The 26,303-nt window shown below is 48.5% G+C and overlaps 3 protein-coding genes across 9 annotated transcripts in view; 1 reads left to right on the top strand and 2 right to left on the bottom strand.

Annotated features, from left to right (window-relative positions):
• RANBP10 (RAN binding protein 10) overlaps positions 1-8,811 on the bottom strand; it is a 59,326-nt gene extending 50,515 nt beyond the window's left edge. The window contains exons 1-2 of one of the 4 annotated variants that reach the window (XM_051801900.1): positions 8,569-8,811; positions 7,618-7,729 (exon numbers count right to left, since the gene is read on the bottom strand). In XM_051801900.1, the coding sequence (XP_051657860.1) occupies positions 7,618-7,729; positions 8,569-8,773 (317 nt within the window). In that variant the 5' untranslated portion in view covers positions 8,774-8,811. Of the gene's footprint in view, positions 1-7,617; positions 7,730-8,072; positions 8,347-8,568 lie in introns of those variants that run through there. The other 3 variants (XM_051801899.1, XM_051801901.1, XM_051801902.1) reach the window with 3 other exon arrangements.
• A 1,330-nt stretch (positions 8,812-10,141) lies between these two features.
• CENPT (centromere protein T) lies at positions 10,142-25,413 on the bottom strand. Of its 4 annotated transcripts, none has more exons than XM_051801890.1 (15): positions 25,280-25,413; positions 23,358-23,484; positions 22,740-22,833; positions 22,430-22,563; positions 21,401-21,434; positions 20,586-20,728; positions 19,701-20,129; positions 18,716-18,913; positions 16,741-16,917; positions 15,830-16,030; positions 14,335-14,418; positions 14,014-14,104; positions 12,553-12,717; positions 11,702-11,806; positions 10,142-10,527 (listed from the first exon to the last, which is right to left on the bottom strand). In XM_051801890.1, the coding sequence occupies exons 2-15, from the start codon at positions 23,380-23,382 to the stop codon at positions 10,410-10,412; spliced, it is 1,998 nt and encodes a 665-aa protein (XP_051657850.1). In that variant the 5' UTR covers positions 23,383-23,484; positions 25,280-25,413; the 3' UTR covers positions 10,142-10,409. The 4 variants fall into 4 exon arrangements, with proteins under 4 accessions (XP_051657850.1, XP_051657847.1, XP_051657848.1 ...); XM_051801887.1 differs by lacking the exon at positions 25,280-25,413 and adding an exon at positions 23,991-24,376; XM_051801888.1 differs by lacking the exons at positions 14,335-14,418; positions 25,280-25,413 and adding an exon at positions 23,991-24,373.
• THAP11 (THAP domain containing 11) lies at positions 24,295-25,038 on the top strand. Its single transcript, XM_051801866.1, has 2 exons — positions 24,295-24,556; positions 24,650-25,038. The coding sequence occupies exons 1-2, from the start codon at positions 24,295-24,297 to the stop codon at positions 25,036-25,038; spliced, it is 651 nt and encodes a 216-aa protein (XP_051657826.1).
• Positions 25,414-26,303: the final 890 nt, after the last annotated feature.

Below are 26,303 nucleotides of genomic sequence, written 5' to 3'. Positions count from 1 at the left end.
ACAGCTGACCTGCTCTCTAAGTCAGCTGATATCCAGCAAAGTTCACAGAAACCATGCCAGTGCCCAGTGGTGCCTTCAGTCTGGGAACAGCACAAAGCATTACTGACACTCATTCTCTGATTATTTATTCTGGTTACACCCAAATGAATAAGTAGGATTTTTGTTCAGGTTGTCCTGCTGATTAACCAACCTCACTCCCAAATGCACTGCTCAGTCACTGAAAATACATCAGGGAAGTTAAACAAGTTTCCATGACTGAATGGACTGAAGATTGTTTGACTGCCAGTCTAGGCAACAGGACATTTTTCCTGCCATAAACAAAGCCTAAAAAACAGGAAAGAAAGACACTAAAGTTACCACAAATATCTAACAGAAAGGCATCCAAAAGAAGGCAAGTCATAAAAAGACAACAAGTTTCATTCTGGAGACTAATCTTACAGGACAGTCCATTGTAACAGTCAGCTTTAAACAGCAGCTGTTTTCTCTACTTAAAAACAAGGGGAACAATATAAATGCAATACAGAAATCAGAAGGAAACATTCCACCAACAGGTAGCTGCTTCTCTTATTGTCCCATCTTTACAGGCTAATTTGCTCTGTTTAAACTCGGATTATTAACAATTCTTATGAAAGGAGGATTTATCTGCTAGTAATTAGTGAAATTACAGAAAGAAATACCTGCAATATTTACATAATAACTTCTTTTTTTTTTTTAATTATGTGGAAAACGTGTTACAGGAAAAGAAACACACAAAGTTTTGGCAGATGTACTGATGAAATGAGAAGAGTTTCCCTTTAAGCAGTGACTGAGAGTCAGAGCTTGGGTGAGTGCTGGGAAAGCAACACACACTGAACTCACAGATCTTCACACACTGACATCTCCACAACAAGGAACAAAGGCCTGATGTGGAGCAGAGCATCAACACAAAGAACTTGTAAACAAGCAGGAAAATTGTAGTGTGGAAACAGAGATCCAGCCTGATACCACAGGTACGATGTAAACCCCATTCCTAGAAAAGCAGTTCAGAAGATTAATCTGGCAGCAGAGTTGATGTAACACAATTAACACCATTAGGCTGCAGAGCTGAAGAAAATGAGTCAAAGCTTCACAGTGGATGATAAATTCTTTAGCAGTCCATCACCCCTGAGCTTCACAAGTGAAGAAAAGAAGTCTCCCCTCTATAAAAGTTATCCAGCTTATACAATTTAATTATTAAACAGATAATTCCTCAGATCTATAAGCCTAGAACACATAAATAATTAGTTCCCATTATTCTACGATTTATTAACTGCAGACATATTTTGAAGAACTGAAGCAGAATAATGTTTTCCACATATTCTAAAGATGTTGATTTTGCTAGAGTTTACTTTTGTCATATTCCTACTTTTTCTGTAACAGATATTCAGAAATAGCAGAGGGAAGGGGGAGGAAAAAATAACCAAGCAAAAATAACCCCTTCCTGAAATTTTTCTTCTTTACTGTGCAAAATTTTACAAGTAGCTGAACTAAAAAAAAAAAGAGCCAACCAAAAAAAAGAAGTTATCACAGCGTGAAATCTAGGAAATCACAGACTTCAGTCATACAAGTGAAAAAGTCACACATTGCCATCACTACTTGCATTCCATTTCCTTACTTCACATATTATTTTAATGACAAAATTATATTCTACCATTACAATGGTCCATGATACTGCCATAAAATAAAAATTTCCACTTCACTGATTAAAAAAAGAGGAATGAAAGAACTTATCAACTGCAGATCAGATGTTCCAACCTCACAATTGCTTTACACTGAAAAACTGCTCTCTTTTCCAAGAGTTTAGCAGAACAACACAAAAAAAAAAAAATAACAACTTGTATGAGATGTCATCAACTGATGTGAAAATGAGTGTCTCTCTACACCTGAGAGCACCAAGGTGCAGTCAGTTGGTAGCTGAGCAGGCAGGACTTGCTTGGGCAAGACCTGCTTGCAAACAGGAACGAGGCAGGAACTGTTTATGGAATCTACTTGGGGGATTTATTTACGTGTTGGGTTGTTTAAATGAAGGTCTGTGGAACAGCATGAATTCAAACAAGCAGACACACCTGCAAACAGAAGAACAACCCCCTCTCTGTGCTGGTTTTGGATTCTTGGAAACCGTGATGGAAAAAAAAAATAAAAAGGGGGAGGAAATCAATTATTTACAGGCTTATCAGCAACAAATAAGGGATCACAGAGCACGTGCAGACACTAGAAATCCAGAGTTCCCATAGAATAGCCCTTCACATATCCTGACAGGCACAACACTCCGAGGTGTCCACAGCACAACCAGCCAATGCCATCAGAGCAATCCAGGGACAGCCCTCTGTCAGCATCTGGAAACCATTAGAGCACATGAGCAAAAGGCTTTTTTCACAGAGCAATCACACTCACCATATGCTGAGGAGAAATGGAAAGTTGGCAAGGAGAAATGTAAGCAGGGAAGAGGGGCAGATGACTTGTTACTAATGTACAGACTGAGAACCAACCAGCACATCTGACCTTTATTTTTCTTTTTCAGTCAGAGAGAAAATAAGCTATTTTTAAGTCTGGGTTATGGTGCACTTGTGTAGGAAAGCTAAAGGAAGATTTTAAATAAACTATGGTATGGACTAGGCTAGATCAGCTATTCAGCCACCCTCCTCAAAGAACTACTTCCCCTCTCTCCCAGAAAACTGCCCATGACCTACACCAGTGCTGACCAACATCTCTGCACAGCCTGCACAGCTCAAAGCAACTGTGGAACAGTGTTGGAAGATGGATACCAACACTCCCTATGGCCCATTTTTTTTCCCACCCTCCTGCTCCTGCCCTTCTTGGGTCTCCTCTTCCCCACTTAACACCCAGAAATCACTTTATCCAGGACTGATCCAGCAGAAAGGCTGCTAACACGATCCAGCTCATTACACAGTCACCAGTGCTGGCACACAAAGAACCACTATGGTCAGAAGAAAAGCCTGACTGGTTCTTCCAACCTTCCTGGGACAGCCCAGAGTCCTCATGAAAGCCCTGGGCTGCCCTGGCACAGAGGGCTGGCCCACCCAGCACCTCCTCTGCCCACAGACCACACTTGCTGTGTTTGCACAGAGCCACCGTGGGCAGGCAGTGGTTCTGTCACCACCAGAGAGGTCAGGCTGCAGGATGCCAGCATGCCCCAAACCAAACCATTCCCAGAAAAGGCAGCTGTGGACAGCAAAGGCAACCCACAGGCTGGGCTGTCTGTCCCAGGAGCAGCTCAGGAATGGAGAGGAGGCAGCAGGACAGGTGACTTTTGCTAGAATCCAGAACCCGTGCACCATGAGGGTTGGCCTCCAGGCTGTCCTCCCCAGTCACATTCCATCACAACCCAGCACGTGGCTGGGGAGGTAAAACCAGTCCAGAGACTGAGCTGGCAGTCAGGAACACACAGTGTCACCCACAGACAGCTCACCTTGCCCCAGCACAAAGAGGACAACATAGATGACTCGTCCTTCTGAGTCACAACAGCCTGCAAGTTGTGGGTTGGCTGCCCTGCCCTCATGAGTCTCTCTCCCTGTTCCTGTTTACCAAGGAGAGATTGTCTAATGGGGAAACAGAGGCCGTGAGATGTGCTGACAAATCACCAGCAAACAGAAACATGTATTGGAGAGAGAGAGGACAAGAGCTCAGTGCTTCAAATACAGCTAAGGTTGGGTTGAACTGTGAGCACCACGGTGATAAAAGCCTGAGTTATTTGTGGCAGCTCAGGAACAGGAGAGTCACAGACATTCCTGCCAATCTGTTCATCCAAGGAATGCTGGAAGCAAGCCATCCACAGAATCATGGAGAGGTATGGACTGGAAGGGACCTTGGGATCTTCCTTCATCCTTCTGCCCAAAGCATAAATAACTCTGAAACTTCTATCAGGTAGTTTGAGGGCTCCCCCAGGCAAATCTGAAGACAGAGATGCCAAAGCCTCTCCAGGTATCCTGTTCTGGTGCACAACCATTTTCATGAGGAAAATTCTTTATGTCCAGCTGGCATTTCCCTTGCCTCAACTTGTGACCCATTGCCTCTTGTCCTTTTGTTCCAGCTGACAACACTCAGGAGACAAGCACACAATGGCTCAGGAATTAAGTACCCAGCAAGCCTTAAGACAAAACTGCTCTACAACACTTTGATTGGAACAAAATGAGGGTTGCTGCAATCCAACCCTTCCCTCTCCCAGCTCAGCCCATCCCTTTATTGACTTGCCTTCAATTAATGTCAGGGAGCAGAACCCTAAAAAATAGTCTCCAATTTAAAGAGAAAAAAAAAAAAGGCAATTTCTGACAGTGACATCAGTAGATTAAATCACCACTAATTATTTTGATGTGGCCAGCTTTAAACTAGTTATCTCCTTTAACCAGCTCACCACAGGACAGGGTAGCAGACTGTCAGCATGAGGGAAGGAGCAGAAACATATGACAAATGCAAAGGCAGAATCCCACAGTCTCTACGTGTATCATCCTAAAGTGCTGTGGAACCACTCCCTGTGTGTTCAGCACAGACAAGGAAATGAAGGGAGGGCTGGAATTAGAGATTGCAAACTAAATTCTCCTCTGCTTTTCAAGGATAAGAACCATCTCCCCCCCCCCCCAGAAAAAAGTAGCAGAAGTAACAGATCAATCTACTGACAGATCTGATTTGTTCTATGTTACCCAGAAACCTTGTCAAGGCAATTTTTCAGGGGCAGCCTCCCCTCTCCCAGAAAAAACCCAAACCAAACCAAAAAACCCACATACAAAAATCAAACCCAGTAAATAACCATGACCTCTTATCAATCAAGACTAAACCCATCAGGATAGGGAAGGACCACCATTCAGTGAAAAGTAAGTTTCAGTCATCTTTTTTCCTCTCAAGGGATCCTGCTTCTATCTCAGTGCATGAGCGGTGGAAGATCCAAAGCTAAGAAAAACTGACCCAACTTCAGTTTCTTACATGCACCAAATGGACTTCTGGATGCTGTACTTGCTTTGAAATATGCACCAGTAAAGGATTTTACTGATGCTGAGGCAGAAAAGTCCAGTGATGGCAAAGAGAGTTTTTGAAAGTCATTTTGTTTGCTCCTTTAGCAAAAGCACCATTATGGGGCAGGTCCACTAAAGGGCAGGAGAGACAGAGAATGCAAGAGAGGGAGCTTTTCTGCCAGCAGTGGCAGTCAGAAGCAACCTGTGTCTGTAGTGCTGCAGTCCCTCCCTCCCTCTCTCTCCCCCTGTGCTGGCACCGGGGTTTGCAAACTGAGCACAGGAGCACCCAGCCTGGAAAACGGGGGGAGGCAAGGGTGTGTGTTTTCACTGCTAGGATACAATGTGGTGGGAGGAAACAAAGAGAAGAACCACAGCACACTGGATTTAAATCCCCTTGGTCCTGTGAAAAACAAGGGAGAAGATAAAAACGTGGTCCTGACACCTCAGTGGCCTCCAAAGCTCAGGTTTCGCTACCAGGGTGACACCAGCAACCCAAAACTGGCACTGCCTGATGCCAATCCAAGAACCCTCTTGGCACAGCGTGTCACAGACAGGCAGCATCTCCTGCCAGGCCCATTTCTTACCCTGCAATTTTAGTTGCTGCTGTTTATTAGCAAATGTCAGCACCTGAGCAGAGTGCAGAGCCCTGAACTAACAACTGTGGGCACAGAAAGACGACTGCTTTGAGCAAGATCAGCCAGAATTCCTCAAAGAACACTTCCTGAAATTCAGTGCACCGAAGTCTTTTTTGAGTAAGTCTTTGTTTTGAAACCAAATCACTCGCATTTTAAACCTAAATGTGAAATGCCATCACCAACTCCAGCAAGAGAAACACAGGGAATAACATCACATGATCTCCATCTCACTACCCCACACAGCAGAAATCAAACAACCATCTCCAGAGCAGAGGTTTTACACTTGAAATAACCCTTCTGGAAATGAACTCAGAGAGATTCCTCTCCCTTTGCTAAAGGGCTTCCAGTGGAGTTTCAAGGGACGTGCTTTGCCACTTACACAGCTTGAAAACCTCTTTTCATTCCCTCAATCCCTTCTTTAGATGTCTGGACTTTTACTCCTTTAAACTGAAGTCACCATGGTGGAATAAACATGAGAGAGCTTCCTAGGAAGAGATCTCTGCCTCAGTTCACTGGTACAACACACAGAGCCTCTGGCAGGTACAATTCAAACTGCTGAAGCTGAGACACAAAAGCACCTTCTCAAGTGACAGCCAGGCAGCAGCAACAATGGAAATTCACAACTACAAATCCCCAGCACCCCCATGGGCAAGGTAAAAGTTGGATTTGTCTCTACCAGCAAAACAAAAACAAGGCACAGGAATGGCTGAGGCATAAGAGAAGCTCTCAAAGCCTCACCACTGCCCTGACTTTGGATCTGAGCTGTCAGCAGCTCCTGTTCAGATCGCTGTGTGAACACAACATGGCTCTGTGTCTTTGGAAGTATTCTGGAAAGTCACTGTAATTGCAGAGTACAATAAAAACAACAATGGACCACTAATACAGAAAACTCTGATCTTGGGAGACAAGCAGAAAATTCCACTATCTCCCTTCAAGATTGGTCTAGACTGCAGTAAGGATTAAGTGCTGTTCAGTGACCTTTTGTGATGTGATTTCTTCGGAAAATTGTCTTGAAGTTCACTGCAAATGATTTCAATTTTAGCAGTTACATAAACTAATCAAGGGCAGGGTTTCAAACACAGACAAGCAGTTAAACGCCAAGTCAGTGGAGTGAAGGAATAAAGATGGTCTTTTCCCTGCATTTGTAAGGAATTCAGCCCAGCATCCACCTCTGCAGATAACCTAGTAATTATCACAGGCCTAAATGCAGCACAACTTGAGATCCTTTACAAGTAGGACACTTCTCAGTTCAACAATGACAGCAAAAAAATGCAACAGGAACAAGTCATCACTTTAATTTGGTTTTAAGTAGGAACACTTGCTGCCCTTCCCCACAACTCTTAAACTGGCCAGAGTTCAAGTGTCATACTTGAAGGACTGGATTAATTAATTACAATCCCTCCTCCTGTGTGGCTTTTCCTTCCAGATAGTTACACCTGCCATATTCCTCCTTTAGCAATGAACAGTGTCAGGGACATCCACGCACAGAACAGGATGACACCTTATAACGAGTAAAAATTACACCTACACTTGCAGCACAAACCCAGACCTTGCTAGAAATGCCCCCTTTACTGCTTTCCCCAGTGCCCCAGTACTGCCATGACTGCTCTTTACTGTGACAGCACCTCTCTAACAGCCCAAAATTAAGTTCAAGGCTCCTCCTTTCCGTTTCACTCCACTTCTGAGGCATCACAATTCCAAAAATCTGAGTGACCAGACCTTGCCAGCAAGAGGGAAAACTATTTCAATTCGAACTGCACTGGATACCCAGAGCCCATCTCAAACAGCTCAGGAGGGAGCTGTTCAAGTGCCTCTGCCTCCAGTGCATTCCACCACACGCACATCTATTGACCAGGAGAACAAAACCTGCCCGTGCTGTACCTGCCTGGCTCCCCCAGCAGCCACAGGACCTCGAACCCTTCTGGAAAAGGAGGTCAGAGTCCAGCAGAGCTGCCAGACACACCCCCCCAGCCACTGAGCTGGAACGAGGCACTTACCCATCTCTACCTTTACTGACGATCTTCACTTCAAAGTAATAAATGCCACAGGCTGCAGGGATGGGGTGTGTGGCCCTGACCGAGGCAGCATCTTTGTGATTTTTACCGTGACCTAAGAAAGAACAGAAATGTAAGTACTGAGGGGGTTTGGCCTCTCACACACCCTGATCTAAAGCCCTGCTGCCTGAGCCCGGCAGGGACCTGCTTCTACACGGAGCCAGCCATTTAAAGCACACTTTTCAGAGAACCAGCACATACAGCCCTGCACTGCCACCAGGGACAATCCCTGCACGACCAGCTCTGTAGTTTTCCCTTTGTTTTCACTGTGGAGTTTCTGAGAAAGACTGTCAGTGCCACCTCTCCCCCTCCCCACAGACGTAATTTGAAGACCAACGTACACAAACAGAAGACGAAAATGATTACACAAGAGGGGAATGACATCAGTGTTTACTAACCAGGGAGGAAAAGGAATAATCGGTTCTCCACTGGGTGGGTAGGGAGGACAGCTCCAACAGCGAGCAAGCAAAACATCACACTCCAAGCCTGTGAGCGGCTATTCGGTGTAAGCCCGAGCAGCCAAAGCCCCAGTTACGCGGCGTGTCGAGGCCATCCGGCCCCCTGGCCGGGTTTTAAGCCGGATGACAGAGTAAACAGGCGGTCTGGCTACACCCGGGCCCGGGCGGGCGACACTGCACAGCGTTATATAAGGCCACACACTCCGCCGGGGAGAGCCCCGGGCCCCATCGCCTCCGCCCCCGAGCCCGGGCAGCCCCGTCGGGCCCCCGGGCCGAGCTCGGTCCCGCCCGGCTCCCGCCGGTCACCGCCCGCGGGGCCCCTTCCCCGGGGCCGCCGGATCCGCCGCCGGCCCGGCCCGCGCCCGGCGGGCCCCGCGGAGCGGCCGCCCCGCTCCGGGCCGAGGCCGAACCCGGCGCCGCCGCCCCAGCCCGGCACCTTTGTAGTGGACGCGCAGGTTGCCCTGCGAGAGGCCGATGTAGTTGTACTTGTCCTTGGGACTCCAGGAGCGCGGCAGCGGCGTCTCGTCCTGGTTGACGGCGGGGTAGAGGCGGCGGAGGCGCCGGCTCAGCTCCTGCTCCTCGGGCGGCCCCGGCGGCGCCGCGTCCCCGCCGTGCGGGCTCCCCGCGCCCGCCTCCGCCATCTTGGACCCGCTTTGTGTCAGCGGGCGGGGAGCGGGGCCCGGCCGCGGCTGGCGGCCAATGGGCTGCGAGCGTGCCCACAATGGGGCCGCGCCGCCCGACGGGAAGTGGAGTCCGCACCGCGCATCCCCGCCCGCTGGTGGCGCTTGCCCAGACTACAACTCCCGAGAGATCGCGCGTTCGAAGCCCCGTCCCGCCCCCCGGCGCGCTGCACGCTGGGAGCTGTGTCCCCGTCTCGCTCCGGTCCCGTCAGCGCCGCCGAGCGCGGGACTCCCATTCCCAGCGTGCTCCGCGACGCGGCGAAGCTCAAGGGCCGCCCCGCGCCTGCAGGTGTCCGCCGGCCGCCTCCGCGCACGGGCCGGGTTCGGCCGCCGCGCGGCGCCCGCGCGTCAGGCGCTGCGTGGGCAGCTATGAGGGCGCGCGAGGGGGTCCTGCGGGCGGGGACGTTGCCATGGCGACGGGTAAACGGAGTGCGCGCGGCGGGAGCGGGAGGGAAGAACAAACCGGGACCAAAGAACAAACCGGGATCAGCCGGGAGGGGCTCCGGGAACTCACACCGGGAACAACCATCGGCGGAGCTCAGAGGGCAGGGATGAGGGCCCCGCCTGACTCGGTGCAGCTCCCGGAGGCTCCTCCGGCTCCCAGCTGGGTCCAACCTCAGCCCTGGACTGGATCTCCATTGCATGCTGCATGATTTTCCCTTCCCTGAGAGAATATGTATATATATTTATATTTAGACTTTGTATATATATAAATATATAAAAATCTATTTTTATATGTATTTTTCTATATATTGACACTACAGTAAAAACCTTAAAATTCCTGCTGTGAAGCCACAGGCAGCAGGAAGAAAAACCAGATCCTTGAGCTGACTTATACTATGGGTTCATTCTTAGGTCTATGACACACATAATTCCATGTCTCCATTCTTTTCCCATGTCTCTGTAGCAATAAACAGGCCCTTGTCACCATTCCAAAGCCATGATTGTCAGAGCAACTGGAGTCCTACTTAAGGGAAGAGCTGCAGCCTCTTGCTCTGACTGAAGAGAGCTCCCCAGGAAGACACTGAAGGTGATGAAAATCACACGAGAGAAAGTTCAATCCCCATTTCCATCCCTCCGAGCCTGGTACGTGTGACAGGCATCATTCTTCCCCAGCTTCTCAACTGTTTTACAAAAGGTCACAGTCCTTGGCACCCGAAATCCTTTGCTGGGTCTGACCTCATTCCAGGCATGGTTCAGGTTCTGTACAATCCTACACAAGCCCCTGGTTGGCACAAAGAGCATCACCATGGCTAAAGGCCTGTCAGGAACATTCTGAACACCGCAGTGCAGCAGCCTCTCAGGTCCCAGGCATAAGCAGCACTTGCATCATGCAGAATACACACGACATTTTATTCCTCAGAGCTGTACAAGTATTCAGAGGTAACATAAAAAATTATGGGTAGTCAAACTGCGTGTAACAAGGGCTGGAGAGACCCAGCACGACCAGCCCTTGCTCAGGAGAACGTTGAGCAGTCCCTGCCCGATTGGTTCCGTGTGGAAAACCATCACAGGGAGCAGGGACATGGAACACCCCAGAGGCAGCCCCTGGAGCAGACCGTGAGCACCCCACAGGGGTCAGGGCAGCACCTTCACGTCAGGGGATCACTTTGTTTCCACTCACAGCGACTGGAATCAGGAGCCTCCTGTACTCCAGGGGGAGGTGACGCTCTATCAGCACGTTCAGCGGCATCTTGTCCGTCACCAGCCCTTGTCTGTGGCCAAGAAGAGAAGAGCAGAGAAGAAACAGAGCTGTTAGTGCAGAGTCTTTCCACTCAGCACCAGAGTAAAGCTTTCTTGCGGTGATGATTTTGCATTTAACAGCTGAAATGCTGTGGCTGCCTGTGACACAGAAGGCACAGATTCCTGTTCTCAGGCAGTTTGTCGCGAGGTCCTGTGCACAGCACAGATTCCAGGCTTGCCCACACAGGGAAGCAGACCCAGAGGGTTCCTGCAGCTTCCCACAGAGCTTCCCTCTGTTCATCACGGGGATATTCATCTATATTGATCTGTACCAAAGCAGAGGCTCATTGCTTTTTAAATTCACAACCCACCTACCAGGGGATAAATTTTACCACCGTTTGAAAACACACAGAGAATGATGTAACTGAAAGAAATAGCTCAGTACCCAGCAGATTTCTTTAGTCACAGTTCAGAGGTAGTTGGCATTTGCCAACTGTGTAGGCCAGGTAGTTTTCCAGTGCACCATTTAGCTGACTGGCATGAAAAAAAAAATCAGCATCTCTCAGTTTTGTGGAAAAAAAAAAGCACAGCATTTATTCACACTTTGCTTGTGAAAGGAACAGAAATACTGTTCTTATGCATGAACCAGCAGCAATTCCTGATCCCTTTAGGAGGCAGTGGAAAGGCACAAAGACATCTAGAAAAAGGTGAAATAACATGAGCACAGAATCTTCAAACCTGGCCAACCAACCCATTGTGCCTCTCAGCCTGTTCATGCCAACTTCAGCACACACCTGTTCCTTGGGAAAATGAAATCTCTGGATCAGAACAGCAACAGATCATTCTTTTTAAGCAGCAGCACCAGCTCTGCCTACAGAGGCCTGTGCTAAGCCAATGTCATCAGCTCTGCCCTGCACAACCCTTGCACAAAACCCCCTCCTCTTGCTAATTGCTGCTCAGATGACTCTTGCACTCCCAACCCCTCGCTACCTTCCTCTTGCCCTTCCACCACCATCATTGAGGGTAAAACCCCAATTCCAGGGATGCTCTCCTGGGAGAGGTGGCCACGTGGCATCGTACAGAGTCAATCACAAGAGACCACACTTACTGTGCAAATACTTACTGCTGGTGCACACCCTGACAACAACCAGGTGTTACCAAAGCACCCCCAAAACTACTGCAGGTTAATAAGAAACAACCCTTTACCTTCTCATGAGCATTTCTACATCAGCCATCTCCACTGTTTTCCTCCCTGCATGGTTGGTGTAAGCTTCCAGATCACTGCTCAGCTGCTTGAAGTATTTCTCAGAGCTGAAGGGGGAATGGGGAGGGAAATCAAATCAGGCTGTGGATTGTGTGAACACACCAGCTGCTCCCCCACTTCTGCAGGGCAAGTTGCACTGGAGCTGCTCGTTGTGCAGGTCACAGCCTGCCAGGGAAAACTGGGGGAGAAGAAACTCTCCACCTCAGGAACAAAGCTTGGCTTCTCAGCCCAGGCTCCCTGGAACTCCACAGCCAAGACAGGTGTGAAACAGCTGCACATCTGACAACCAGAACCTCTCCCAGACTTCCCACACATGCAGGAACAGGGGTTGACACCAGTCAGAGAGAAATCAGCTCTGATAGTCAGACTACTGGCTCTTATGGTGATGACGATAACATGGTTTATAGATCCAAAAAGCTTAGAAAACCCAGACTCCAGTGGAACACTGCACAGCTGGGACACCTCCACTGTGCCCAGCACAATGACCATTACCCAGAGCCATCCTGCTCATGGTGAATGATAACAAGGCTGTGACTGGTACAACCTTTTGTGACAAACCCAGATGCTCCTGCAAGGCCAGCTTGGTCACAGACACACACACAGCAGCCCAAAGCACTTAGCACATTTCTGCCCTTGTCTTCAGATCTCCCATGACTCTTCCCAGGTGGAAAGGGAGGGCTGTCAGTTTGTCAGCAGCACTTCCAACAAGCTTATTACTTCAGGTGAGAAAATAAAATAAAATAACAAAACAAAACACTAAAAAGAGTGGGAAGAACAGTTTGTTGCTACTTACCATTTTTCAACAATTTTGAATGCTTCTCTGGTCACTGGCATTTTTACAAAATAGCTAAAAACCTCCTTTATCAAACTCCTTGCTATTTGAGGCTCCCGTGGTTTCCTTTGGGACGTTCCTGATCTCCCTGGAACTTGCTTAGGCTGCAGCAGCTGCACGGGAGACCTTGGAGGGAAATTGAAAATTCACACATGAAGTGAACAAGGCCAGGGGAGATGCAGAGAACACTGGCTGAGTTTGGACAAACCTTATGCTGAACTGGAAGGGGCAAGAACTACCTCGTGCTCTTTCTCCCTCCCAATTCTTCAAAACCCTCATGACCAGGCAGGACAGTTTGCAAACAGTTCATGTGGCATCATGACCTCGAGAGAAGCAATCCAGAGAGACTGCCTGTTTGAGTGACAGACTGTCAGCAACCCCCAGTTGTCTCCAACACATGGCTGCAGTTCCCACTGCATCCCTGGAGTATTCCCTCTCCAGGAGTGCACGAAGTTGGAGGCATCCACAGGTCACCTCTGTATCTGTGGACAGGGGAAGCTGCTCTGCAGAATAAAATTTTACACTACTGCAAACATCAGTGGGTTTATTCTGTGGGGTTTGATTGGTTGTTTGGGTTTTTTCCCCCTTAAACAAGACTGTAACTCCAAAGGAAGTTACAACCGTTTCCCATTCTAAAAAGGAAAAATTGTAATATGAATTAAGTGAAATCCATGGATTCAGTCAGTACCTGATTGGAAAACAACAGAAAAAACTTAGAACCTCAGGCTAACCCACAGAGGGAGTGCATGGATCACTTGACTCTCTCCAGTCCACCTCTATGTGGGCACAAGAATTTGGTCTTCTTGTTTATTGCTTAGACAAACAAAAATCAAGAGTTATGGGCTAGAAAATTCCTCCTGTTCCCTAATTCTGATGAAGCATACAGCTTCACTGAACTTCTAGTTAAGATGGTGCCAATGTTAATTAATTTGGAGTAAAGCAGAGGACAGGTTCACTTTCTGCCTCTAAGAGAGCTTCATTTTATAGTCAGCACGTGGCAACTGCACACAGCTTTAGGCTTCTGCAGTCAATGCAAGTATGTCATTCCATGTGATCAGCATCTTGTCATCTCTAATTCCCCCTCATCTGCTAGGGCCTCTGCATCCCATAACAGACTCTATGGTTCCAGAGTAGCTCACCAGTGGAAAAATTCCTAGGGAAAGCTTTTGACCTTCAGCACAAGAAAATATTACAAGAACATTCATTGGAAATACTAAAGGCATCAGATCTGCTCTGGAAGATTCACTTGATTCACCCTTTACTCAGCTGCGGCAGCAGTGGATGATCCAAAACCTCCAGGACTCCTCACTCCCTGTGGCAGCTGGCAGAGCCCAGGGCAGCTGGCAAAGCCAGGCTCTGCTCTTCCCCCTGGACACTGACACCCCCAGACACTCTCCTGCCAGGCCACTGCCTTAGACTTACTTGGGAGCAGCAGGTTTTTCATCCCGAGGAGCTGACAGCAGGGGGTTGTGGGCTGCAGCACGGACAAACGCAGGAGTCTTCATGGAAACCTCTGCGGGAAAAAAGGACTTGAGGAATTGAACTCTCTTCTCAGAGCTCCTGCAGCACCCAGTGCTGCTGCAGCAGCAGAAACCCAACCAGCTTCCCACAGGGCTGGCCCAGAGCACACTGCCTGTGCTCCAGCTGTGGCCCCACAGCACCTGAGCCAGCACAGCTGCTGGTTGCTGCAATGCCAGATTTTGTAACTCCCTCCAGCCAAGGCTCATGTGATCAGCATCTCACCTCTTCTCTGCTGGGAACTGCCCATAGCAGTTTCCTCCAAGTCTAGTCTGCACTGTCTAACTTCACTCTCGAAATTCTTCACTTCTTAACAAGTGAGAGCAGGAAAGAAAACAACATTAACAGAACTGAAACACTGAGCAGCTTCCTGTCTGGAACAGGAGTGGTCACGCAGGGCTTCTTGCCTGATAGTTTCCCTTGCAAGCTGAGTTCAGCCCAACAATCCAGCCTGTCTGTAATGGTGGCAGCTTCCCAAACATCCCCTAAGAGCTCAGACACCTGTCCTGTTATAGAGTGAAGCCTAATAGAGGCTTCAGGTACTACTGAGAGTTAAACTCCCCAGCTGGAAGGGTCAGAGATCTCTTGGAGAAAGCAAGGCTGGGTGAACTACTGTGGCTGCCTGCATTAGCTTCTCCTGAATAAACATCTCTGTGCACTGGAGGAACAGGGACCAGGATGCAGGGAAAGGGACAAGTTATCTTGAGATTTCTGATGCAAGATTTATGACAAAAGTACATAATTTTTCCTCTTTCCTGACTCTCCTTGTCCAATGAGACCTGTAAGGTGCTACTCATACTGTTCCACCCAATCAGCAGAGATCTGCAGCCAGATCCTCCCATCTCTTCATACAGCTGTGTATAAGATAAGCAACTGTAGACACCCTAAGAACACCTACAGCTTTTTCTTGTGGCAAAAGGGTATCAGTTCAACTTCTGGCTTTGTGCACACTGCACAAATACACAGAAACATTGACATTCTCATTGTAGCTGAATATACCTGAAATCCTAGCAATGGGATTTTAGGATGTCCTCAGTTCAGTTTTTTTTATTTCAGGGTGCATTGTACTTCAAAAGACTTTAAGACCAGTCCCAGAAGACATCACTAAAACATTCTCTGGGCATTCTCAAACATGGCCTTGATCAAAGAGAACTCAGTCTGATGGATCAGTTCTTCCAAAAAGCACCAGCACTCTTGGGGCAGACTGATGCAGTGTCTGAAGAACTGCTTAGAAACTCTCAGCTTTCTGAAAAATCAGTCTACTCTTTTTGTTAACTGGAAAGGAAACCTGTAACTACATCTACAAAATACTGGGTTCTAAATTAGGTTTCAAGTCTGGAGTCACGTAGATGCCTGTGCAAAACAAGAGAGTTCAAGGCTCTAAGACATTAAAAAGTTGACCTGGAATTTGGAGTCAGGAAGGAAAGAACAGAATGGAGCATATCCCTGTGTCAATGTATAAACCCACTTTGCACTCAGTGCACCTGTTTTGTGCACTTCCAACACCTTCATCTCAAAAAGTACAAGATGATCCTGGTCCCTGAAGCACCTGATGAGCCAATAACAATCTGACCCTAGAAAGAGCAGCCAACAGCTTCCCCTGTACTCTCCGATGGACTAAACAGTTAAAAACATTATTAACCTGTTTTTCCTCAATCTAGGGAGAGATAACAAGGAAAAATTTCTCCAATTGCCTCTGCTACTGCTGCAAGTTTCTTACCTTGACTTTCAGGATGTTCACTTTCATCCTCAGCAGGCTCTTCCTCTGGATCATCCAAATCTAACATGATAGCCTGGTCCTCTAGCACATCTTGTTCATCATCTTCCTCTAATGGATTCATCCCAGATTTTTCAGATGAGGAGAGAGCATCAGAATGCCTGTCCAGACTTCCAGCTCCAACACCTTCGGCAGTTTCATGTTCTAGATTTCCAAAACAGGAAAAACACAGCACTGAAACAAGTACCAGAGACAAAATTTCAGAGCACTCATAGCAATGAAATCCAACTTGCAATTCCTGACAACCACCTACTACCTTCCCATCTGCAAGGATTAGGGTTGGCACACAAAGCCAGGTAAGCTGAAGCACTGATGAATCCTCGACTTTTCCCTCTGCTACATCCAGGTGTGCAGAGGTCCCACAGAAAAAAAGCCCTTGGTAAATGTGAAATCCAAAAGATTTGAGTGAAATTTTTATCTGAGCTCCTTTTAAATTTACTTCTAACTCAAAAGGTCACACCAAAGCCTTCACTGCAGTATGTTGACTACAGAAGACCCAGCAATGTAGGAAAAGTAACTTGGGAGATGCCAATTTGTCAGCTCATTCAGAAGGTCTCCAAATTTTTTCAGTCTTTGCCTGATCCTGGAACTTCCACCAGTAAATATTAACTAAAGATGCATTCTGCAATTACCTACTTCTAAACACTACTGCCAGTGCAATTTTGGTTTCCCTTTGGGCAAAACGCAGCCTTCCAGCTTAAAATGAAAAAAACAGTTTGGCATGTTCCCAGTACTTAGCCCAGATTCCAGAATGCAAAGGAAGTGCAGTCTCTCTCCCAGCTGTGATGCCAGTCATGCAGCCTGGGAGGTCTCTGGCATCAGAGATAACCATCAGCATTAGGGGCTGTGCTCACCAGCCCCAGGAGACACGTGGGGTCCAACGCTGCCTTCTGCCAGTCCCCCTCCTGCTGAAGGAGCTGTGTCTGTTTTGTCTCTGCTGTCCTGTGCTGCAGTTATCTGCAATTCTGCTTCTTCAGCCAGTTCCTTCTCCAAGTGTTCAGAATACCCAGCACTTGCACCGTGTTCTGCAGCTAAAACAGGAAATTCTATCATACATCTTACCTACCAAAAAATCCCCCCATCAGCCACCAGCACACAGTTTATCAACCACTGAAATTTATTTGTGATAAGTAAACTCAGCCATAAGCTATAAATAAGGGAAGCAGATGCAGTTGCCTTTACAGCTGAGAAATGCCCAACCTTTCCTGTCTTTGCTTTACAGCCACCTAATTAGGGAGCACATCAGATCCAAATGAAGAAATTTTATTTACTTACAGTAAGCAGAACTCTTCCAGATCTGCCATCTCTACAGCCATTCTCACTTCTGGTGACTGTGTGAAAGACCAATTTCTTTTCCTTTAAGTCTAACAATACTTGGAGTTTGTGCTCAGATCCTCCTCCTCATTTCCTCAGTTTTTCTGAATAAACAGCTTCGTAAGAGATATATTCCATTGTAAGAAGAAGAATGCCTAGCAGTGGTTTTAACCATCCCAGACAAGCCTCTGGCAGGCAGGATGAGGAGAAATACATGGACACTTGACTTGCATGTCTTTAAAAACTTTAGCTACTGAAGTGCCAAACAGTACTCAAGTATTCCTTTTTCCTGTATACTAAATCTATAGTCCACACAGCTGTTATCACGCAGCTCAATTCCAGCAGAAACCCACACAGGAGAAATCTGGGCACTCTCAAGCATCATCACTTGCTGAAGAGTTTGGAAATCTTAGCTGAGTCCAGAACCAGAAGCTGTCAAAGTGAATTTTTATCATCCTCTCCACAAACTGGGAGTTTTTGCACTCAAAAGTACAAGTTTTTCAAGGCCCAGGAGCCCCAAGCCCAAGTGAAGGGGACAAGGAAATTTGGCCAAAGGTGGTGTGAAAATCAGTTATACCAATCTCACCAACCAGAATGACTGGGCTGCCCACACCAATGCAGGGCCTAAAGTGAAGAGAAATATTAACTAGCTTTGTGAGAAGATAAAAGCTCAACATGACACTAAGCCTCCTTGGGCAGACAGGCAGCAGTGATTCTCTCACCCTGCTGGATCACTGCTGGGATAACAGTGGAGTACCAGATGCTGTTGACAGATTCAAGCATAATTTTTACTGATTTCTGCACTTTGCTGCTTGTAGCAATACCTCCTGTGAAAATGAAATTCAGCAGAACACAGGAACCTGTGTCCACACCTACCCAAAGCTTTATGTACTGAATGGGTAACACCAGCCACCCCCAGCAGTGTTTTTAACAGCTTATTCTAAGGCAAAGAGAAAACCAAAAATGTGCCTGTGGAAGCAGGAAACTTCCATGACTTGCTGTCTTCCAGGAACAGGAGGTACTAAGGCCCAACCTACCAATGACAACCTTTATTATTTAAGTGAGGGCAGCCTTCAATCCCTTGGTTTAAGGGCAGAAGATGCTGGTTAGTACTGGAGAAAGATAATGGCCAACATGGCCTAAATAAATACAGTAGAGCAGTAAAATGTACACAAAGAAAGAGTGATCAGCCAGAGGTATTCCTTGCCAAGAGGGAGCTCTACATCTTTCCTATGGGAAGGTGAGCAGTACTACAGAGCTACCAAAACATATTAACCTTTATTCCACTTGCAGTCCCAGGGAACAAAGCAAATACTGGCAAGGAAGCACATGAGCAAGTCACAGCCCACTTTTAGAAAGCTTGTCTAGGAATGCCCAGCATCTCTGATATGATTTGAATTAAATTCTCTCCAGCATCTACTGCACAATAAAGTCTTACTTTACTCTGAGAGTCACCAGAAAAACCTTGAATCAGATTATACTCCGTTCCCTTGCAACACTGAATGCACTTCTTACCCTCTCTGAAAAGCTTTTCCTGTTCCACTCCATTCACTGTATTAATCATCTCTTCTTCTGAATCACTTACTTCTAGATCTTCAATTATTTGGGACACAACTTCTCTCAAAGACATGCTGGAAGAATTTAGAGTGACTGGGGATCCCAAATATTTACTTGAACTTCTGGATGACAGAGAGGAGCTCAATCTACAAACAGCTAAAACAGAGAATTAATGTGTCCCTGGTATCTTTTTAAACTTTCTTTTAGCTTTCCTCATAAGTAAAAAAGAACACCAAGCAGGGAGAGAAAGACAACCCAAGAAAACACTCTTCCTTTACTTGAAGCAGTTTAGAGAGTTCACAGTGTACCTTAGGAACCAGTTGGAAAAATCCTTGCAACTGTTTTTCAGTTCACCCTGAGGAGCAATGCTGAGAGCAGCCTCCTTTGGTAAAACAGAACTAGGTCACCATTAGTATCTGACATTATTGCCTTACTAACTCCAGCATCTTTAAGATATGCTCACTCCCCCTCATCTTCCCCTCATTTCATCCAGTCCCCTAGTCCACATCCTCCACACTTTTCTCTGCATTATCTATCCTTTTGTCCTAAAAATGCCTGACATTGAACTCCTCAGAGCAACTAATCCTTTTCTGTTCATGCCTTCCCTTGTCCTTTCAAAACTTTTGCCTGGTCCAAGCAATATGAGGAAAACATGTTCCCATTTACATAGCCAGGACAAGGTATTCCCAGGGAAATGAAGGGTGAAGAGAGGTACCAGACACCAGGGAAAAACTGGCAAAGCATTGGTACAGAGTGACCAGGGAGGCTACTACCTCTGTCCAAGGGATTTTTAAGGCCCAGGAGACAAGGAAGCTGTGACAAGTAAGTGACCACACCAGAGTAAAGGTCTAGACTCATAACTTCCTGAGATTTTTTTCCACATCTGTCTACATGTCCTACATATCATCTCTGTTAAGCCCAAGTCCTAATCCACAGTACTCACAGCCAGCCACCTCCTCTTCATGAACAGAAACCTGCTCCACTGGGTTACTCTGCTGGGAATGATCTTGCTGATCTTCTTGCTGGTTTGCAGGTGTTCCTGGAGATACAGGAGCCATTCTGTCAATGTGCTCCTGATCAAGGCCCGAGTTCTCGGAATGTCTTTGTGTCCTTCCCTCGTCTGTGCCCACACCAGACACCAGACCCTCCGGCCTTGCTGTGTCTTGAGCTGCATCAGAAATCTTGCTCCTCTGTGCTGGAGTTTTTGAATGTGACAGCTGGGGTTCAAGAGCAGAAAGTTTATTTTGGCTGCGTTCATTCAGCTGAGGCTGAACAAAGAGCTCTGTGTTGTTCAGCACGATCTCTGCATCACTTGTCATCATGGTTGTTCGGATCCCAGACGCGGACTGCGAGTCCACAAGATAGTTCTGTGCTGTTTAGAAAGTTTTAAAACAAGTTTTATGTGAAAAACTGTTCAAGGTCATAGGGACACTCTTTATTACCAGGACTTGCATCGTTCAAAATCTAAGTCATTCAACCAAATCTTACTCATCCTCAACAGATCAAACACTGAACCTGCATGACCCCACTTCAGTGCCCCCAACTTTCCCAAACTGTAGAAACCCCAGTACCCACAGATGAAGATGATGGTAAACAATTTGTGTGATTTAAGTCACCCAACTGGGCAAAGCACACATTTAAGTGCACAGAGTCAACTACAGAGGCAGAGCCTCATTCTAATCTCGGTTCCCAAATCACACTCTACCTCTGTGAGCGTGTCAGTAACCTTACAGCTGCAAAACACAGGCCATGCCTGAGTAACTGCTTCTAAAAGCCACCTTAGGAGAGGCCCTTCCTCCCAAAAGAGAAATAACAACACAAAAGGAACCATTGCTCTTCAGCATGTTCTGTTCCACTCCGCCCTCAAAAGCTTCCATGTCAATGGCTTTGCGGTTCCTCGGCCTCCGGAGCAAACCCCTCTTCTCAACAGTGTCCGGGGCCATCAAGGAACCAACAGACATTCGGAGGGATCTGTAAAAACAGGAGGGAAGGAATCATCTGTCAGCATCACACACCCTCAGACTACAGGCATGATGGTACTAACAGTGAGATACATGACAAAGCCAGGAGGAATTTCCCAAAAAAAAAGCCTTGAGGATTAAATGTCAGTCTTTAAACAACTGGTTTAATTTCACAGTATCAGCCAGCATCAGGGTATGTATCATCAGGATGTGCATCAGGAAACACTGTTTTACAGCCTCCCTGAGACACTGCAACACCACAGCTGACAAAAGGGTCAGAACTTTTTAAAATTTTAAATAACAAAAAAAAAAAGGGAGAGCAGATGTTTGAGATGACAGCAGGGTGGTAGGAGGACTTCAGAGCAAGTTTAAGAAGCTGCTTAGTGTCAATGATCACCCCAAAGTACAGCTACCAACACACTGTGGCTGTTCTGAGATGGGAGCTAAGATAGCAACAGGTGAAGCACAGGAAAAGATGTTTCTCACTGTACATATTTTGCACCCTGGACACTGACCATTCTCAAATACCTCCTGTCCCTTTCTCTAGGCAGCCCAATCAAAAGGGGGTACAGATACCATGAACCCAGGTATCTGTACTGTTCTTCACAGCTCCAGGTGTGATCAAAAAAGAAAGCAGCTAGACTCAGGACAGGCAGAAGTTAAGACATTTTAGATTACTCACCGAAACAAAGTTGTGTTGTCCAGCGTTGACTGAGCTAGAAAAAGTTGGTGACACATTAGTTGAGAAATTACCCTCTACACACTGGGCTACAGGAACACCCCAATGGACCCTCCTCTTTCCAGAGCCAGTCATGCTACAGTCCTCACTTAAGTGCAAACAGAATTAGAAGACAGGTTCACTTCATTACTTCTTGTCTACATTTCAGAACTGCATATTAGAAAGCCAATAAGCAATTTCTGAAAGGATAGGAAACAGTTATTTCAAAGAAAATTTAGCATGGCACATACCCTCAGATTCAATAATTTAAATTTTACCACATTCACAGTAACCAACCCAAACAAGTGCATCTGGAGCTTTAGAAGAGAGTGGAACTCACGTACACTCAGGCACAGAGTCTCTAATTCAGAGCTGAGGTACTGGTATCTGTAACCTGGGGCTGAGTTCCTCCCTTGAGTTCCACTCCAGTTGCTACTCCAGTAGGATACATACGCTAAGGGGAGGGCTTTTATCTGCCTCTGGCAAACTGCAACTGAAATGAAAGTTGTATTTGCCAAATTCGCAAGTTTATGTTTAAAGGGAAGATTCAGTCCAATATAAAACATTATCTTTTACAAACCTATGAGAGTTTTTTTCCCTCAAACAAGAACTTTGTAACTTATCTGATATAATTGCAATGAAAGGTATGCAGCTGCTTGTATTTTAAAGTTTTTGGAATTGAGAGGAAGTCAGGGATTGCTTCCTTTGGAGACACTTCAAAACTCAAAAAGCACCAAGTTGCAAAAGTAGTCAAGAAGTTTATATACAGTCAGGGCAGAGCCTGGAAATTGGCTCAGAAAGGCTTATTTTAAATTTGATAGAAGGGAGGGGGTTTACCTTCTCCAATACCCCCTTTGCATGAGATGCTGCAATCAGGATTCCAAACCTACAACTGCCCAGCTGAGCAGCTCCTAATAACTGGACTGGAGGAGGTGAAAACCAGTTGGCAGCAAAGACAGCACTGAACAAGGTAATTTTTGACTGCAGCCTTACCTTGGTTCTGGAAAAGTCGTTTGTCTGCTGCTCTCTCAAATTCAGAAATGCTGACTTTCTTTCTTTTCTTATTCAAATGGAACACAGTGACAAATGTGTCTTCAGCAGCAAGGTCTGGCAGCTGCAATTCCCCCCTACCAAAACAAACCAAGCTGGAGAGGCGTTTCGGAAAACCCCACCTGACAGGATGCAATTTTGATCACTGAAGCATGAGTAAAGAAGTTCTGCTCCCCAATCCCATCATAGGAGCTGCAGCCATACCTGGCATATAATAAATGTAAAAATTATATTTAAAAAAAAAATCACTTACATGCTGGAAACCCTCTTAGATGGGAGTTCTGGATGAGCTTCTTCCGTGCCTTCATGGTTAGATATCCGAGGTTTCAGAGGTGAAACTTGGGGTTCTGCCAACAAACCAAAACATTTCCTTTCCACAATTCAATCCGGCAAGAACACCAAAATGCAGCAGAGTGTCACATCTACACCACAGGCTGTAAATTACATTTATTGATGGGTTAAAATAAAGACCTGGTGAAAACTCTCCTGGTTCTGCCCCTGGGAAGGCTGGCAGTGACAAAACCAACAGTGACAGATGGCAGCACGTCCTCTGTAACTCACTCCTGATCCTACAGCCAAAGGCAGCACCAGGATTATGTGCTCAGTCACCAGGATAAGACCAAGTGAAGGGGATTTTGAAGAGGATTTTGAAGACTATTTCACCAATGCAAGGCCTGGCCTTTCAGACAGTTCTATCCCACATTCAGCTGCAACTGCAGTGATTCCTCTCTTGCATTAATCAGTCATAAAACAGTCTGACTTCTGTTCCACATAACAGGGTAAGGATTACGGGCTACCAAAGAACAACCTCTGCTCTCAACTCCACCAAAACACTGTCTTTCTGTTCTCAGTTCTGAAAAAAGATACTTACGGGTCTGGATGACTCTCTTGAGCATAACTCGTGGTGTGTCATTGTCAGGGTCTGGGAACACTCTCAGTCTCCGCTTCCCCAAGGTGCTTCTGCGAGAATTACTGTCCTTCTCTGGATTTGATCCAGTCTAGACAGAAATCAGAGACAAGCAATTCAAAACCAGTATTTCCACCATTAAAAAAAAAAGATCGCAGCATCAAAAGCATCCACCATCCATCTTCTAATGACAACACACGCCGGCTAACGGGAAACATTTTTTCCAAATTCCCAAACAGAAATCGTGCACGTCTTCTTTTTGACAATACCGGCACTTCACGCGCGGACGGGAGGCAATTCAGCTCGGGGTGTCACCGGGGCGGGTTCCAACGCACAACCCTCCTGCGGACGAAATCCCGAGGGGCCTCAGAGCACAGCCGCGACGGGCCTGGCTGCTCGGCGGGCGCGACGCTCAGGGCGGTCGGCCCATTTCCCACACGCAAAGGCGAACAAGGGCGAGGGGCTCGCTCGTCCCTCACACCGAGCGCGACCCGGCGGGCGACGCCCGGCGAGCCCCGCTGGACAGCGGCTCTCCTGTCTTTCTTTCTTACTTTCTTTCTTTCCCTCCCTCTCCTCTCCTCTTCCCCCCCGGGGCACCTGTGCCGCCGCCTGCGCCGTGTGGCGGCCGCTGCTCCTGAGGCCGGGCCGGCGCCGGGCCCGCCTGTCAGCCATGGCGGGGCCGTTACGCGCCTCCCGCCTCCCGCCGTCTCTCGCGAGAGCGGGCCCGCGGCGCAGTGTGGGGCGGGTAGTTCCGCCGGCGCCGCGGTGCATTGTGGCCCGCGTAGTTCCGGGGCGGCGGCGGCGGCGGTGGCGGCGGGGGCCGCGCGGGCCTTGTGGGAGCTGTAGTTCGGCGGGGCCGCTCGCCCCGGGCGCCGCGGGCGTCCCCCGGCCCCGCGAGGCCATGCCGGGCTTCACCTGCTGCGTGCCGGGCTGCTACAACAACTCGCACCGCGACAAGGCGCTGCACTTCTACACCTTCCCCAAGGACGAGGAGCTGCGGCGCCTCTGGCTCAAGAACGTCTCCCGGGCGGGCGTCAGCGGCTGCTTCAGCACCTTCCAGCCCACCACGGGCCACCGCGTCTGCAGCGAGCACTTCCAGGGCGGCCGCAAGTCCTACCTGGTGCGGGTGCCCACCATCTTCCCGCTGCGCGGCGTCAACGAGCGCAAGGCTCAGCGGGCCCGGCGCCCCCGCCCCGCCGCCGCCGCCGCCGCCGCCGCCCCGCCGGGCCCCGCCGCCGCCGCCGAGGCCCCTGCAGGGGGCGCGGCCGAGGACGTGAAGCCCATCGACCTGACGGTGCAGGTGGAGCTCGGGGCCGCCGACACCGTCGGGCCCATCCCCGCGCGGCTGCCGGTGCCGGTGCCGGTGGTGGCGGCGGCGGCGGCGGCGGGGGAGGAGAGCCAGGCGGAGGGCGGCCCCCCCGACCACTCGTACTCGCTGTCGTCGGGCACCACGTCGGAGGAGCTGCTGAGGAAGCTGAACGAGCAGCGCGACATCATCGCGCTGCTGGAGGTGAAGATGAAGGAGATGAAGGGCAGCATCCGCCGCCTGCGCCTTGCCGAGGCCCAGCTCCGCGAGGAGATCCGCGAGAAGGACCGGCTGCTCCACGCCGCCAGCGCCGGCACCCGCAAGCGCCACGGCCTCTGAGGGCACCCGGCGCGGGGCTCTCCGTCCCAGAGTCCCCGCCGCCCTCGGAGAGGTGCCGGGCAGGGCGGGGGTGGGATGGACCGCGGCCCCTCAGCCCCCGCTGTCGCTGCCCGGTCCCTCCCGCCCGCGCCACAGCGGCCCCCAGCCGGGCGAGCCCTCGCCATCGGATTGCCCTGCCTGGGCTGGATCAGCTCGGTGCCCAGCCCCGTTATCACCCCGACGTTACCCCCGATGTTGTCACCTCACACCAGGCCCATCAAACCCGCTCTGTGCCGGCAGCGTCGGATCGCGCTGCTCGTAGCGTGGCTGGGGCCCGAGCCGTCACTGAGTGGATGTAGGATATCAGTTTTCGGCAAACAAACAAACTCGCTCCGTACCGAGTGAGGTAACAGCAACACTACCCTGGAGAAGGCGTGTCCGGCTGCCCGGGCACTGCACCCGCCATAGGAATGACCGGCGATGCCCTGTCCGGCCTCGCTCGGCGGAGGCACGAGGAAAGCTTTAGAAACCCTCTCAGGGTGATGTGTTCCTTCAGTAAATTACTGATGCCATAACAGACTGCTGTCCCTGGCGTGACAGAACCCCCAGATTAAAGAGTGCTCTTGTACCTTGTAGTTTCTGCTTTCTCCGCAGCGCGTGCGTGTTCATTACGGGCTTCTCGATGCTCTCGGCACTAGGAAGGATTACAGACTGGGACAAGGAACCCGGTGGCATTTGACAGCTGTAGTTTATCTCATTGGCTTAAGACTCCTAATGAAACGGAGGCTTTGTAACACGTTGGAATTTTAATCCTTGGCTTTCGTTCAGAGAACCGGGATGAAACAGAAGCGAAGCGAGTTCACCTGCAGTGGTTGCAAACCTTTGCTGCCTAGTCCTCAACTAGTTGGCATGACTAATAATCTGTACATTAGGCAAGACCATACTGAAACCTGCTTGCGTGTTCTAAACCAAGATTTAAGAGTATTGTAACAAATCTATGTGGAATGATTGTGTAGTTTCTGTTTCTAGCCAGCATCAGTCCCCTCACTTTCTGCAACAGGAAACCAAATCGGCGTTGGCTAGAAAGAGGGTGGAGTGAGGGTAGCAAGGCCACAAGTTTGGGTTGGTTATTAGTTCCAGCTTAGCTGGTGGAACAGATACCTCAGCACCCTGGAGGAGGGGGAGGAGGAGGAGAGTATCTAGTGCCCCAGCAGAGCCTTGTGGCGATGCATCGATGACAGTGGATGTTGAGAACAAACGGCACTTCACCACACTGTGCCCACATT

Source organism: Manacus candei, unplaced genomic scaffold, assembly GCF_025592945.1.
Source record: "Manacus candei isolate 608988 ecotype Guabito, Panama unplaced genomic scaffold, ASM2559294v1 h1tg000053l, whole genome shotgun sequence".
Taxonomy (NCBI): Eukaryota; Metazoa; Chordata; class Aves; order Passeriformes; family Pipridae; genus Manacus; species Manacus candei.
Note: the sequence above shows the minus strand (reverse complement) of the source record. Positions and strands in the feature narration are given on the sequence as shown.